The sequence below is a fragment of the Benincasa hispida genome, chromosome 9, assembly GCF_009727055.1.
Source record: "Benincasa hispida cultivar B227 chromosome 9, ASM972705v1, whole genome shotgun sequence".
In the NCBI taxonomy this organism is placed as follows: Eukaryota; Viridiplantae; Streptophyta; class Magnoliopsida; order Cucurbitales; family Cucurbitaceae; genus Benincasa; species Benincasa hispida.
Window position 1 is genome coordinate 63,550,430 of NC_052357.1, and position 16,836 is coordinate 63,567,265.

Here is a 16,836-nt window from a genome sequence, read left to right on the forward strand (position 1 = left end):
TGTACAAACATTTTATTTCTATAATAAAATATGTGATTTTTATTTCAAAATTGGTTGCATTAACCACAAACCCATCAACTAACATCAAAGGTTATCTTGTAGCTTAAACATGTATGTAGAGATATACACGTGGATCATGTTCAAGTGACAACTTAAATGGTCTATAGTAGATGGATAAGACTAGATATCTTATCCTGGTGACACTACGAATATGGCCAGTTTCGTAGATGTTACAATTGTTGTAAAGTGCTACAAACGATTTGATCCTGATCATTCATGTGGATATATGTGAGTGGGTATATTCTATATAAATGAGTTTGTATAAGGCCAGACCACAAAAATTTTAGTCTCATTATATTAATGTCATTCATTATAGAGACTTACAATTAGGGTTGGCAAAATTCCCCGTGGGGCCCCGCCCCGATCGGGGCGGAGAATCCCCGGTTTGACCGGGGATGGGATCAAACTGGAAAATTTTTCAAGGCCCCATCCCCCGGTATCCCTACCCCAACCCCAACCCCGATTTGATATATTTATATTTTTAATATTTTATAAAATATATATTATAATATATAAAATAACTTATTTATATGTATGTTTATAATATATAGACTTATAGTCTTGTGGAACCCAATATTAATTATCTAAATTCTAAATCAAGCCCAAAAGTCAAGCACAAATTTTAATCAAATTTAAAAAAAAAATAAAAAAAATGGAAAATCCCCGCGGGGAAACGGGGAATGAGGCTCTGCGGGGGGCCCGTATCCCTGATGGGGAATCCCTGCCCCCGTCCCCGCCTTCAAATGGTGGGGGCGAGGGCGGGGATGGGGGAGAATTTCCCCCACGGGGCTGAGGACGGGGGCCCTATTGCTAACTCTACTTACATTTCACCAGGATGACCAAATGTAACATGACCTGACTCTGAATGAGTTATGAACTCCTGCCTATGAAGGCAATCATTTTATTTGTATGGGTGAGAATGACCAGATCACCGACTTGACAAGCTTACCCTTTTGAAGATTCGTCTGATTGGGGAGTTGGGAATACAACTACACAAATAAGAAATTCACTCATTCCCCAAAGTCGGGTAAGTAGATAAATTGCTCGCTTGAGGACTGATTTTGAGGTTTGAATAATGTGACGTCACACCCTCTTTTGGCTCGAGAGGGGTTTGGTCATAGTTGGACTATGATTTATTGTTCATTAGAGGAATCAATGGTACTTGCGGAGTTAGAAGTAACTACGGGAGAAAAACGGTAATTTTGGTGCAGCTGTACTTACGAGTTATTTATGAAAGGTCATTGTACTGTTGACTGGTTATATCTAATGGACATAGAAATATATTTGTGGTGTGAATAGTGCAGCTGTCAGCCTTTAGTGGAGTGCCCGACATTTGACGGATGGTGAATAATTAATATTCACGTACAGTTGAAACTTCAAGCTATAAGTTCATGAGGTCTCCTCTGTAGCTCAACAGGGATTAAATGAGAAACAAAATTTATATTAATTTGAATTGTTTAAATTAATTGAGAGAATTAATTATATGTGATATAATTCATTTAATATAATTATATATGATGTAATTACTATATTCTATTTGATAAATTATAATATAAAGTTTTTTTTTTAAGGAAACAAACATTTGAATATGATTTAAATATTAATTATATGAATTTTATTTACATAATTAAATTTAATATAAATGAGATTTATATTAAATACCATTAACGAGAGAATATAAATTATAGGTTATGTGTTATATTTGATATAACATATAGTTTAATATATATTATATGATAAGGTAGTTATCATATAAATATATATTAAATTGATTTATGAACTTAATTTATTTTAAAAATCATTCAGGGAGGGCTCTTTTCTCTCTAACACATGAAAATGGGGCAAGAGAGAGTTCTTCCTTGGTTTCACAAAGGTATACAGATCCACAAAATTTGGATCCCATCACTTCCTCTCATCTCTCTCAAAATCCCTCTCTTCCAAAATAGTCAGAGCCTACAAAACTCATGGATTCTCACCCAGATAAAACTGAGGCAATCAAATGAGTGGTGGTGTCCATTGTGGTGTATCAAGTTCGTGGTTTTTGGAGAAGAGGGTACACGAAAAAGATCATTCTTCAAGGGTTAATTCTCTCACACTAATTCTCTCATTTCTTTTTTGTTTGCATGCTGTAATTTTATGATTATGCATAACATTTGTATTCTGTAATTTTGTTTACGTGAAAATGAATTTTGGATCGATCTCTTCCGCTCAAGGACCTTCAAAGGTTCCTTTAATATTCACGCGGTGGGGCCTCCACTTAAAATCTAACCCAACTTAAAAAAGGGTTTAAAAAAAGTAAATTTAAAAAACGAGATTAACTTTGAAAAGGAAAAAAAAAACTTTTTCAGGTAAAATGTAGCAGTTTATCTATTTTCTTTTGGGACAGCAAATTAACGTTATTGAAAAGTTCGATCAAAATTCTCGACGTTTCTCACCATAGCGAAATACGTAAGTGCTAAATTACTATTATAGCCTTGCAAATTGAGTTTAGTTTGGTTTAAAAAGTATGATTTATAATCCGAGGAACAAACAAAGGGTTCAATTACTACTTCGTTCATTTTAGTTCTCATACTTTCGATATTTATATTTTTATCGGTTTTAGTTTCCTAACTAGTTTAGTGACTCTAAAAATAATAAATAGTCAACAAACCGAGGAACCCTTTGGCCCACGAACTTATTAAATTAGTGTGAGCAACTCAATTTTAGTAGTAACCACTATTCAACTTTATACATTTATCGAATAACTTTATCTTCTCTATCTTCTTATACTTTTCTTCCCTTCATATTTATTTTTCACATTTATCGAGTAACTCGATCTTATTCTCTTTATTTACTTTTCACATTTGTTAAGAAACTTCGTCTTACAACTACACATACTCCAAACACAAACTTATTAACTCTAACATATTAACTTCATACTTATTAACTATACATAATGAGCCAAATGATCACTCGTCTTTTAGAAGTTAAATAAATGTTCTAGTTTTTTTTTTTTTTTACTCGCATTAACACAAGTCAATGATTGAGGTGCAAATATAACTTCCAGTTTTGTCCTTATAGCTATAGTTTCGTTGCATACAAACTAGCTTGTCATACTTGAATAACCTATGTTCCAATGTCTGGATGGAAGACCGTCTTCCATGGATTGATGTTGTTGTAACTCGCGATCTGTCAACACTTTAATATTCTTGTATGATTTGTTTCGCTTTTAAATAGATAAAAAAAAGTACCCACCAATCAAAGCATATTCTCAATAGAGAAGGTACGTACCAATTAATATATCGGATATTGAACAAATTTAGAATACTAAATCAACATGAGAAACTTTTCATAATAGTTTTGTTACTTGTTTGCCACAAGAGAAGCATTGAAGATTGATGTGGACCTATGAAATAGTATGTGTTATATAATAACGTGTCAAATGGCGAATAGAATGAGGATGTACTGTCGTAGTACTATATTTTTTGTCTTCAAAAGTTGATGGTTCGATTCCCTCCCACCATAATTGATAAATTTATTAAAAATAAAAATAACTCTCTCACCATCTATTTCGTTAAACACTACACATGCTCTTGATCTTGATCGAGGAATCAGACCAAGAACTATGAGATCGTCCCTTAAGCTTTTTGTTCACCAAATAAGCATGTGAAGATACAAATGTGTTATACTCCAAGTATCATTCTAAGAAATAAACACACCAAGGCATCAACACATACATGCTAGATAAATATCAAATTGAGCATATTTTGGTAAATTGGCATATTGCTCCTCTTTAGATTGAATGTTTAAATTATCGTGCATCTATTGGTTATATTGGTTAACATATAATTTAACAATAATTATCATGATATCATCATTTTGAGACTGGAAATTTAAATTATCATATCCTATTTTTTATATTTTATATTTTTTTAAATTTATTTTATTGAAAAGAACAGAAAATTAAATTCCTAGTATAGATGTAGTATTAAATTGGGGAAGTTGCATGAATATTTATTTTACAATAAATATTAGAGTTTATGTAGTAAGATAAAAGTTGCAAATATAGATTTTTTATATTAAAGATTTAGTCCAGAAAAAGGAAAAGACTAAAATGGACATGAGCCCATATAAAACCGTTTGGCCACAATGTAAAGGACTATTTTATTAATTATAAATTTCATTTCGACCCTTCATCTTCTCCCAAAAAACGCGAAAAACACTTCCAACCCTTTCGAGCTTCGACAGTGCCGTCTCCTTCCGATTTCAACCTTTTGATTTTGACAGTGTCGTCTTCTTCCGATCCGACAGTACTGTTTTCTTCTCCATCGATTTCGCTCCAAACTTCAAAAGGTACGTTGTTCTTCTTCGTTTCTTCGTTTTCCTTTGTTCATCTCTTCATCACTGATAGAAAAAATTCGAAAACGTAGGGTTTCGTTCTTCTTCCATTGACAGTTTATATAAGAAGATAAATAGTTATTTCAAATTAGGGCTACATGCATTCTCCAGCTTTTTAGATGTTTCATTTTATTATGCATTTTGGTCATAGGGTAGTCATCACGGTGTAGTCATCACAACATAGTCATCATAGACTAATAGTCATCAAAATGTTGATTATGTGAAGATTATTTGTAATGTTGAGTGTAATTTGCTAGTTTTTCGAGGAATATGTAGATAGTTTATTGTTGACTGTGTTTGATTGCTAATTATGTGAAGATTAGTACTGTGTTTCGTTGTGATTTGCTGATATTTCAGTGAATATTATGTCAATTTAGTTTTTTATTATTGTTTAACTGAAGTTATCACTGATGCTTTAGGGAATATGTTGACAGTTCATTGATAGTTTGTTGACGGATTTGTCTATCAACAAACTATCACTGATGGATGCTATCATTGATGCTAATTTAGTTCCCCGTACTGTGATTTGATGATTGTTTATTCATAGGAAAAGTATCTATCACTATTATTGCTATCAATGATATGAATGTAATGGTTCCACATGTTTGTTTTTAGGATAAAAGTTATCACTGGTGCTTTAGGGAATATGTTGACAGTTCATTGATAGTTTGTTGATGGATTTGTCTATCAATAAACCATCACTGATGGATGCTATCATTGATGCTAATTTAGTTCACTGTGATTTGATGATTGTTTATTCATAGCAAAAGTATCTATCACTATTATTACTATAAATGATATGAATGTAATGGTTCCACATGTTTGTTTTTATGATAGAAGTTATCGCTGATGCTTTAGGGAATATGTTAACAGTTCATTGATAATTTGTTGATGGATTTGTCTATCAACAAACTATCACTGATGGATGCTATCATTGATGCTAATTTAGTTCCCTGTACTGTGATTTGATGATTGTTTATTCATAGGAAAATTATCTATCGCTATTATTGCTATCAATGATATGAATGTAATGGTTTCACATGTTTGTTTTTAGGATAGAAGTTATCACTGATGCTTTAGGGAATATGTTGACAGTTCATTGATAGTTTGTTGATGGATTTATCTATCAATAAACTATCACTGATGGATGCTATCATTGATGCTAATTTAGTTCCTTGTACTGTGATTTGATGATTGTTTATTCATAGGAAAAGTATCTATCACTATTATTGCTATCAATGATATGAATGTAATGGTTCCATGTGTTTGTTTTTAGGATAAATGGAGAAAGAAAATAGAAAAACATTGGAAGGATCAACATTTGGGAAGAAACAAAAGAAAGACAAAAATAAGGTATCTCCAAATGTGTCTATCAAGGTGTCTCCAAACAAAGCTACAAGGCAGTCTCCAAGGTGGAATGACGACGCTCCAAGCTTTGATCTCAGAATATCACAACTTTGATTGACAATAGATAGACTTGTTTATTGACAATAGACTTCTGTTTGACAATAGTTTGGAAATTATTTTGACAATATATAGTGATTGTTATGATTTTGGAAATTACATTGTTATTTTACAAGATCAATGATAGTTATATTGAATCAATATGAATCCTTCATAAATGTGATTGATATAGTTGCAACTTTCAATTTATTTTAGAAGTTGTTTGGTTGGAGGGAAAAGAGGGCGATAGTATAGTATAAATGTGATTGATATAGTTGCAACTTTGTATAGTATTTTGTTACTCAGTGATCGTGTAGCAGAGCTAAGCGATCGTTTAGTCGAGCTCAACAATCGTGTAGCATTTGGTACATGATCGTGTAGCATTTAGTAGGCGATCGTCTAGCATTGGGTAGGCAATCGTATAGTGTCACACTCCCTCCCAGATTACCCTTTTATTCTGGAAAATGATATGACCGTGGTAGTTACTAGCCCCTCTTGCCAGCACCCACCACCCAAGACTTTTAATCTAAATACCAACCTGTTAAAATACTAGTAATATATACAAACAGCAAACCTCGCTTAAGGTTCTACAAAGATTACATAAATACATGCATGCAACAAAGACATTACGTTAACTGAAGAATAACAGATCCCCACAAGCGACACTAGCGAGATCCTCTAGAGCGACACTGGCGAGATCCTCTAGAGCGACACCAGCGATACCCTCTAGAGCGATACCAAGCTTTTCCTGTGAAATTCTTAGCAATACTCACCTCAATTCCTAGCGAGATTTCCCCCGAGAGCNGATACCCTCTAGAGCGATACCAAGCTTTTCCTGTGAAATTCTTAGCAATACTCACCTCAATTCCTAGCGAGATTTCCCCCGAGAGCGATATCCTCCTTATAAAATCCCACTGTAATTCTCCACGATGAACTGCTTGCTTATTCTTCACAAGCAGCTGTCTGCTTATGCACCAATTCCCTGGTACAACTTAAAAAATTCATAACTCACAATCCATAGCTCTTTTTAAGAAACTTTCTTCTACAAACTTGTTTAAACACAAGCTGCACAACTTCTATCACTGATAGTATGGTATCAGTAATGTTATACGATCGTGTAACATTTGGTTGGCGATTCTATCAGTGATAGAATCTATCATTGATGGATCTTCTACAAAAATGCTTATCTACTGTAAGTGATAAAATCTATCACTTCATTGTATTAATTGCTGACAGAAGCTATTACAAATAGCTTGATATAATTTCTTTCAATTGTTATGGCTAAAGGAAAACGAAAGCTTCATAAATAAAAGCATCATATTGACTAAAGAATGGATATATCAACAACAAAGTCTGTTCCACTAACAAAACATTAGTAACAAGGTCTCAATATATTTATGACAAACATCAATAACAAATTGTCTCACTATCTAATGGTTAAATTGATGACAACAAGCAACAACTATAATCTAATTGATAAATTGGTGAAAAATATCGGCTGTCTCACTATCATTGATAAATTGATGACAAACATCAATTACAAAACAAGCTTATTCATTACAAACATCAATTACAAATCAAGCTTCTTCATTAAACAACTGGTGGAAATTTGCATGTCCTACAATTATGGCCACGACGATGACATTGACCGTCTTCCATGAAGGCAATACATTCACACCAACATCAACAGATCTCCAATCAGAATGATTTCCAATAGGATAAACTGATCCTTTATAGGTTGATAACAATGTACTGCAAAAATAGTAGTCTGACACAAAAGTATATATATCTAATTTTAGCCCACGAATAACAGCACAAGCATGAGCACATGGAATCTCCACCAAATCCCAAACACGACAACTTCGTAATTTATAGGCCAAATTTACCAAAAAGTGATTGTCCCCATCAACTACTTTATATTCTTCATTGTTAGGAAAAATTGATCGAAGTATCACGGAGCTTCACGAATGGGATTTCATGGAGACTGATTCATCGATATTTCACCGTAAAAGAAAAAGGAAAGCAAAAAGTATCATGGAGCTTGATCTGATTTCATGGAGACCATAGATATTTCACTGTGAAAGAAGAAAAAGGTCACAAATGACAATGTTTAAAGGAGGTCAAGAACTTGAAAAAGGAAAGTTAATAAAGGGAAAGAGAGGGTAAATTTGGAATTCCGAAAAAATAAAGGTTTACCGGTCAATGTTTGCTATAATAGCAAATATTAAAAATGTGATATGTATAATCAGATTTTTTTTCCCATTTGTATTATTCAATACAAATTTTCTATTAAATTTCATCAACTTATCGATATTTCATGAGAGAAGAATCGATATTTTTATTATATTATAGAAAAATTTACAAAATATTATAAAAAACTACAAAATGTCATCAAAATAAATATAATATAAATAAATATCTTAATATTTGTTTTAAATATAAGAAAATGAAACTTTTTATTTACAAATATAGTAAAATATTACGGTGTATAATAGATCAATAAGGAAAAGTTTGGACCAAAATCAAGAGACTAAAATGGTAATTTAACACATATCCAAGAAAAATGGTAATTGAACAAGAACAGAACAAATCGACGCTTCACCTCCAAAACGCCAATCTATCATCAACCATCGATTTCATCAGAGAAGAAGAAGCTGAAGAAGAAGAAGAAGAACGAGCCCAGATTCTTCACCGGTGGAAGAGGATGTCATGTTGTTCGTCCTTATCAGCGGCTCCTACATCCATGTCTTTGATTACCAACCGCAAATTCACGAGTTCTGTCAATAAACCCGTGATTGTTTCCATGTATTCTCGCTTCAGAGCTTCTGCAGAAGTTCCCGATTTTCTTCCTGCTGATTGGTACGCACAAACCTTGCGAATTTCGGTTTTCTCTGATTCATTTTCACTTTTAGAGTTTTTGCATCGTATTATTGCATACCGTAGTTTGATCTCGAGAGAAATGGGAAGATGATTTTGTTCGTGTTCGATTGTGAATTGACGTATCTGAGATTTTCGACTGACTTCGTGTTTTTATCGAGAAATATGGTGTGATTGTGTTTCTCATGGCCTTGAGATTACAGAGTCAAGCAATTGAATGTTTGGTTTTAATCAGGCTTCCTTGTTTGGCTAATGGTACAAATTCCTCCATCCTGTTTCGTTCAGTGATGTTAAAATACACAGATAACAGGAATAAATCTTTGCATTGAAACTAAATTTGTTCTTGATAAGATTGTTCGTAATAAGTTACTAATTTTCTCTGGTGTTGGAATTCAGATTCCTGCTTTAGTTTCTTCAAACTAAACACCTCCATTCATACTCTTCTGCAGGCACGATGCACACAAGAAGGATCCTATAGGTCCAAGACTACATGTAACTGTTCAACTATGCAAGTTAGTACTAGATTTTGTAGTTGTTTCTCTGTCAATATCTTCATTTTGAAACTTTCTCTATATATAGTTCACTGCAGAAGAAGCTATTCAACACCAGCTAGATGCACTGAGATACAATGATCGACCCCATCAAGATTATGGAATTGAGGTCATGTACCAGGTAGTTTGCATTATAAAGGGTATTTGTTTTTTCATATTGAATACTTGTTTAATGACATGGTGGCCTGTAAATTAAACACATCTCAATAAATCACAGTTTGCGGGATTCGATCCTCTTCGAAGGTCGACATATTTCGGTCCCTTCTTTGATTTGGGACAGGTACCATTTGAAACTTCAGAAATAAATATAAGCATTACTGTAACTGCTCAGTGTTTTCATGATTTGCTACATTTTTGACAGTGCAGTTTGAAAGATTTAGACGAGTATTCCACCATTCAACTTATCGTGTATTGTTAGGCCATAAAGAGAGAAAGATCTTGAGCAGTTTATTTGTAGAGGAGGTAAAGCAGGCTCCATAATGAACTTGATTGATTCTTATGTCTAGTAGCCAACTAATTTCGGACGTGCTTAAGTTCAGCTCTATTCAGCTTTTTTGTACTTTCTTTGCCTGTAAATTTATCTATTGTAAAATAATATCCTGTGGATTTCCAAATTCTGAAACAGAACCTATTCAAGCAGCGGGTATGGATACGAGGTTGTCGCCCCAAGGAAGAAGAAATATTTCAATTCACCATGGTTCAGGTTAGGCTATGTCATTTTGAACCACTTTTTCCAATCATTCTTGACACAATTTTTGAATATTGGATCTTCTGTTATTTAAATCGTGTATCTCCGTTGGCTGTGACTTGTGAATGATGGTTAGTAGCTCTTTACATAATGCTTGTTTCACTAAACTTTATGATATGGTAATTCACATCATCATTAGATTGATAATTATTTCCTCATCAAAGAACATCTTTGGAGAATTTGAACCTGAGATTGTCTTCCATTCCCGACCAAACACGCTTACTTGGGTTTCGATTAGTTGCCATGATATAATAATTGGTACTTTCTTGAAAAGTAATGGGATGGGCCATGAACATAGTACAGGATGAGACTATTCCACATATATCTACAATATTGCATGTTGTATGTGTATATAAACATATATATTGATATTTGTGAGTGTTAGAGCCAATTTCAAGTATCTTGACTATTCTCATCGGACAATATCGTACTATATATGAAAAGAGCCCTGCAGTCATCCAGCGAGGACACGACGTGCTAAGTACATGCTGGTTGGCAATGTTTTAGTGGAAAGTACTTGCAGGAATATAAATACACAGCCTTCAATAATTAATGAAATTTTGGTGGCTTATTGGCAGAGGGTTGGCGGCTCGTGGGATGGGTATTGGCTTACGGAAAGTTTACTAAACGATGGGGATGCATTTAGTGGAGGCTTAGCTTACTAAGGAAAGGGACGTCGTGCTACAATTGGGTGGCTGGTTAGCAACCTTAGTACGTTATCCTTCCTTTTGTAAATCTGAAATGTATATCATACGTCTTTGTTAATGTGAACCCTTGTAAGATTCTATTTAGAATTTGTATATATCATTTACATGGTTTCATTTTATTATTCAATAATCTTCTTTATCGCTTTCGAGGACTTGAGGTTAGGATGTTTGTGTGATGAGTTGGGATGGTTTGGTATTTATGGAATTAAGTTTTTGGGCATGTTTGGTAGATAATTTAGATTCATTGAAAACATACTTTTGGTATGCACTTTGAATTTTTTTCCCCCCAAAAACTGTTTTTAGATTATATGATCCAAATAATGTAAATTATGATAACAACAATTTCATGTTTTTTTTTTTTAATTCAAATTTTACAATAATATCCTATAAATTATGTGCTATTACAAAACAATAATTATAAAAAAATTAAACATAAATCAAATTCACAAATTTATTAATAATAATTTATATTCAATCTAATATTTAGTGAACTTGTTAGTTTTATGGTTTATAAATATATTACCAAACAGCCATGATGCAGATATGTATTAACAACTAGATACTGAAATAAACACATTGCCAATGTTTTTCAAAACAAACAACTTCGGATTAACCAATATGTAACCAATATGGAGATTTAAACCTCTGAGTTTCAATTACAAAGGAAAGCTTCATTTGTGGAGCCTTCACCAAGGTTTTTGATATTATTGATATATTACAGCAGTTCAAATTCCACTGCCTTACATTTGCATGAATGCCAAGGCCATATCATTGGGCATCCTAGAGACCAAAAAAGACACCAAGCACTTTCCAAGTTCTTACACGGTTTGTTTATCATAGCCAAGCTTTTACATATACAAAGAAAAGGCATTAACTCCAAAGAAAGTTAACCACAAATCCTCAAGTTCAGAAGCAATTAGCAAATTAAACTGCCTTAGCAGGCCATGTAGCTTGAGCAGACATGATTATTCCTACAATTACACCAAATAACCCGAGTGCGCTTCCAAAGATCTCGATCACAAGAATCTTTACAAAAAGGGATGAGTTTTGAGCATCAGACAATGCACAACTGCTGCCAATGATCCCTACACACAACCTTTAACAACAAAAGATGTCTCCCAATTAAAAAATTTTCAATTCATGGGTTTGTTTTTTCTTTCTTTTCATTCTAGTAAAGAGAATGTTTTAAGATGAAGGATCAAACCCGCAAACCAGATTGGCAAAGCCGACAATAATCCCAGAAGAAAAAATGGAATATCCTGCTGTTAGAGACTCAGGAGCATGAATTTGAGATGCTGAAACACTCTCCAGTTTTGTTTGTAGAATGATGGCCACAATGACACCATATATGGCCACAGCTTCACAGAAAATTACACTGAAAGAAACACAAAGAATCACTTATAAATACAGTCCATAACACCGAGCTTTCGTTAAAAAAAAAATGAAAGAATACAAATGCTCCAAAAAAAACGAGTTCAACTATTACTTAAAAAAATTCAATCTTTGAACAAGGCCAACAGCATAAGTTCAAGGCAAGACCATAATTTATTTAAAAAATATCTGTTTGGATTGACTAAATGTTTTTCAAAAAAAATAATTTTTATTTAAAGTCTTTTAATAAAAATTATTTAAAATAAAATTTGAAAGTGTTTTAAAAGTTATTTTAAGTAGTTACTACACTTCAATGTTTCCAAAATGACTCATGATTCAAAATTAAATACCACCTTCCAAACCTCCATGTACAGGTTGAAAAGTAGCCATTCATCAATTGTTGATCACTGTCAAAGTACCGTTCGAATCAACCACATGATATATCTTAACAACCTCAACAATGGAAAAGAAATTTGAGATTCAAAAGCATAAGAGGTCTGAATTCTATCAAAATTCTACAGCCAAAACAGAATAATCTCCTGATACTTCTATGATCTAAGCTTAAGCAACCATGGATCAATCAATCACCATAAAATAAGTGAAAGCTTCACCCTATTTTCAGTTCGATCTTCACCCCAACACCGAGCAATTAGGAAATGTAAACTCGGAGTTAAGAAGAATTGAAATAGGACTTCTTACCTAATTAGATTCTTCGAGGTAATACGCGGAGCTTTGATTGCAGCACCGATCAAACTGCTTCCGGTTATGTAGATCCCCCTGAGAGATAACAGCAATCCACAATTAAAGATAGAAAGCGCGGAAACGATGAATGGAACTTGAAGAGAGAGTAACCCTAAATCTAAAAAGGAGCTTGAAGAAGGATGAATACCAGGCGGCTCCGAGGACAGAAACGCCGATGGCTATGGCAATGCCGACGGCAGAGAAGGTGTAGGGGGAGATTCTGACGAGCGCGTGGGACCAAGAGCTTAGAGATGCCGCCATGTTTGAGGCGGGCATTGTTGATTGATCTTTCTGGTGAATGTGGGAAGGGAATTTGTGTGGTTTCGTCTTTGGCTTTGTGATCGTTGCTGATTGATTCTCATTCTTGTGCTACTAGACGACGACGTGATTCGTTACCCTTTTTTCTCTCTTTGTTAGAATCTCGGATAATATTTAAATTAAAAAAAAAACATTTTTTTGTCCTAGTTTAAGAATACGTTTATTTGGTCGATACAAACACTATACCAGTTGAGCTATATTCTTGTAGGAAAAAAAAATCACTTTGATCCATATATTTAATCATCTTGCCATCTCATATATTTAATCCATTTTTTGTTTAAATTTAACCAATTTACTAGTTGAGAGATCTTTTAAACCTATTCTTGAAAACTCGTGGACTAAAAAAATGTATTTTTTTTCTTAAAATTAATAAATAAAATTGGGCAAAATGAACTTTTGATCCTGAGTTTTGGAGTTGATATTTATTTGATATATGAAGTTTTAGGACATACACTTTAGTCCTTCAAGTTTTAAAAATAGTCCTATATTTATTTAAATATTTTATTTTTTTTAATAAATTAAAATATTTATTATTTATATTAGATTTACATTAGTGACATTTTATTATTGATCACTTTTAGTTTTCAATAAATTTTTTACAATAAATAGAAATGTCAATTCGCCTCTCATGTCAATATTAAATTCATGAAAACGTATGAATATCTATCATAGTTTAAGAAAAAACAATGTTCTGTAAAAAATAAATAAATAAATAAATGAGAAGTTTTAATTGAGTGACTCACTCGATTGCAATACTTTTCAATCATTAAAACTAACCAAAAAGCAAAACAAATTATAAAATATGGTTTTTTTATATATAGTGAAATTATCTTTCCGCATTTTGATTAGAAAAACATTAAAGATATGTTTGGTAGTGATTTTGAAATTGTTTTAAAATGTGTTTGGAATATATTTTTAAGTGTTTATTTTTTTAAAATAAATTATTTGAGAAGAAATTAAAGATATTCGACAACCGCTCAAAATAGTTTTTCAAGTATATTTTAATAATTTTGATCAAAAGTGTTTATATAAAAATAAGTTTTTTGAAAAATATTTTTTTCTCAAGTGAATCCAAACAAGCCCCTAATCACTTTTGTCTTATTTAAAATCATTCTAAAATATGCATTTAATTACTCAAACTTAGTTCGATATTTAATTTTGTACTTCTAAATACAACTTTAATAAATAAAAAAAAAATTGGTTTTGATTTTTTTTTTTTTTTTGGTACAATTGAGATAGAGAGAATTTGAACGCGGACCTTATAGTTATCGACACATACTCAGGTACCAATTAGTTTTGAATTATTAAAAACATCTCTAAAATTGATTGTAGAAAAAATGGTAAAAGTAATTTTAACAATTTTAAAATCACTTTCTAAATAGCCATGAAATTCTCTCCTCTCTCTCCTTTCTCCTCTTTATCTTCTCATATGACTTCCTCTCCTTCTCCTTTCCATAACAACCTTTTCCTCTTGGGTAGGCTGCATCTAATCACGTGCATCCTTTTTTATACACAAAATATATATATATATATATATATATTAAATAAAATATTTACCATGTGTCAGAATTTTATTGGACAATTCCTTGAAATATATCAAGATAGGTACCATCAAGGGAGCACGCTTCTTCCCTCAATCATCTCTCATCTCATCATGGTTTGGGCATCCACAACTCAAAACGTTGAAGAAATTTGTTACGTAATCCAAATTCTTGACCAAAATAATTTTCTTATGTCTAATAGTCAAATAAGCTATCTTCCTTAATGTAGACAAACAAATTACACGTATTTTATTTACAAGAAAAAACCAATTTGGCCAATAGCACTCAAAGTTATGGCTCAAAATTTATAATTTAGATTATTTCGGCTTTTATAAACATTTAAAATCAAGATGATCTATGGTTGGAAATAGCAATAATAATAAAAAAAAAAAAAATTAAGTAGTCACGAAATTGTGTCGAATAAGATATGATCAAGTAAATTGCACATATGCATGAGATCTTGTAGTGTGACACATACAATCAAGTTAATGTGAATGCATACTCACAATCTTAAATTGAATTCTTAAATTTGTGGATTTCATATCCAAATATGGATAATATGTTCCAATTACTAATTATTTTATTTTTATAAATTAAGTTTATAAACACTATTTTCTCCCAAAATTTATATGTTTCAATATCCACTTTCTTCTAAAATTAAGATAAATTTTGAAAATTAAAAAGAAAAAGTACTTTTTAACAGTTTTTTTTTGTTTTAATTTGACAAAAAATCCCAATATTTTAAAAAATACAAAAATTATAGAAATCTTTTTAAATATAAAAATATTTACACTTTATAGTAAAAAATTTCAAAAGTAACACTTTTGGAACATTTTGCTATAAAATGTATATATATATATATATATTTCGATGTTTTTATTTATAAGAATTTCCCAAAATCCTCCCTAACAGAGAGGAAATAAGCCTACGTTTTCAAAATCGATAAAAAGATCGTTATAAAAAAGCCTTAGTATTTATGTTCTGTTTTGTTTTGTTTTAATCGCTCGTATATGTATATTTTAATTAACGTTTTATCATAAAGAAGCTTTCATAGCTCAGTTGGTTAGAGCACCCGTTTAGTAAGCGGGAGGTCTTGAGTTCGACTCTCAATGAAAGCATACTAATTTTTTTGGATTTTATAAAAGAGAAAAAAGTACACACAGATGTATAACAAAATCCATTTTTATTTTAAACTTGATTCAATTCTCATTTTAAATAGCATATATATTTTTTAAAAATGTCAAAATTAATGCTATCAATAGGGTGATCATCAATCGATCGGAGTCAGTTTTCCGACCAGATTGACACCGAATCGACCATAATTAATTTGAAAAATGACCAAATTTCCATAGACCATTGTTTAGTAAAAAATGACTGACCGGATGGTCGATTTGATCTTTTTCCTTTTTATTTTTTAAAGAAATGATTATTAATTAATTAATTAAAAATGTATATTTAATTATTTATTATTTAGGTATTTGGCCCCCAAGTTGGGTTGGGTTAGATGGGTAAAAAAAATCCACCCCGTCTGGTTCACCAATTATTAAAGAGGTTTATTACTTCTTAATCTTTTGGATTTTATAAAAGAGAAAAAAGTACACACAGATGTATAACAAAGTCCATTTTTATTTTAAACTTGATTCAATTCTCATTTTAAATAGCATATATTTTTTTAAAAAATGTCAAAATTAATGTTATCAATAGGGTGATCATCAATTGATTGGAGTTAGTTTTCCGACCAGATTGACACCGAATCGACCATAATTCATTTGAAAAATGACCAAATTTCCATAGACCGTTGTTTAGTAAAAAATGACTGACCGGACGGTCGGTTTGATCTTTTTTCTTTTTATTTTTTTTTAAAGAAATGATTATTAATTAATTAATTAAAAATGTATATTTAATTATTTATTATTTAGGTGTTTGGCCCCCCAAGTTGGATTGGGTTGGGTGGGTAAAAAAAAACTACCCCCATTTGGTTCACCAATTATTAAAGAGGTTTATTATTTTGTTATTCGCATTAACTCACATTTCTCACCTTGTTATTCGTATAAACTCTCCCAATTATTCTTCTCCTATAATAATTACAAATTCAACTCAAC

The 16,836-nt window shown here is 31.9% G+C and overlaps 2 protein-coding genes and 1 non-coding gene across 5 annotated transcripts; 2 read left to right on the forward strand and 1 right to left on the reverse strand.

Annotated features, from left to right (window-relative positions):
* The first annotated feature begins 8,418 nt into the window (after positions 1-8,418).
* Positions 8,419-10,907, forward strand: LOC120086152. Its single transcript, XM_039042628.1, has 7 exons — positions 8,419-8,739; positions 9,207-9,249; positions 9,337-9,429; positions 9,526-9,588; positions 9,675-9,770; positions 9,934-10,011; positions 10,635-10,907. The coding sequence occupies exons 1-7, from the start codon at positions 8,444-8,446 to the stop codon at positions 10,719-10,721; spliced, it is 756 nt and encodes a 251-aa protein (XP_038898556.1). The 5' UTR covers positions 8,419-8,443; the 3' UTR covers positions 10,722-10,907.
* A 465-nt stretch (positions 10,908-11,372) lies between these two features.
* On the reverse strand, positions 11,373-13,280 carry LOC120086300 (V-type proton ATPase subunit c''2). 3 transcript variants are annotated; one of them, XM_039042868.1, is made up of 5 exons: positions 13,024-13,270; positions 12,834-12,911; positions 12,488-12,541; positions 11,968-12,138; positions 11,373-11,859 (listed from the first exon to the last, which is right to left on the reverse strand). In XM_039042868.1, the coding sequence occupies exons 1-5, from the start codon at positions 13,149-13,151 to the stop codon at positions 11,688-11,690; spliced, it is 603 nt and encodes a 200-aa protein (XP_038898796.1). In that variant the 5' UTR covers positions 13,152-13,270; the 3' UTR covers positions 11,373-11,687. The 3 variants fall into 3 exon arrangements, with proteins under 3 accessions (XP_038898796.1, XP_038898797.1, XP_038898798.1); XM_039042870.1 differs by having other exon boundaries at positions 11,718-11,859; positions 11,976-12,138; positions 13,024-13,280; XM_039042869.1 differs by lacking the exon at positions 12,488-12,541 and having other exon boundaries at positions 13,024-13,264.
* Positions 13,281-15,778: 2,498 nt separating this feature from the next.
* TRNAT-AGU lies at positions 15,779-15,852 on the forward strand. Its single transcript has one exon. It is a non-coding gene; the product is annotated as a tRNA-Thr (tRNA).
* The last annotated feature ends 984 nt before the right edge of the window (positions 15,853-16,836 follow it).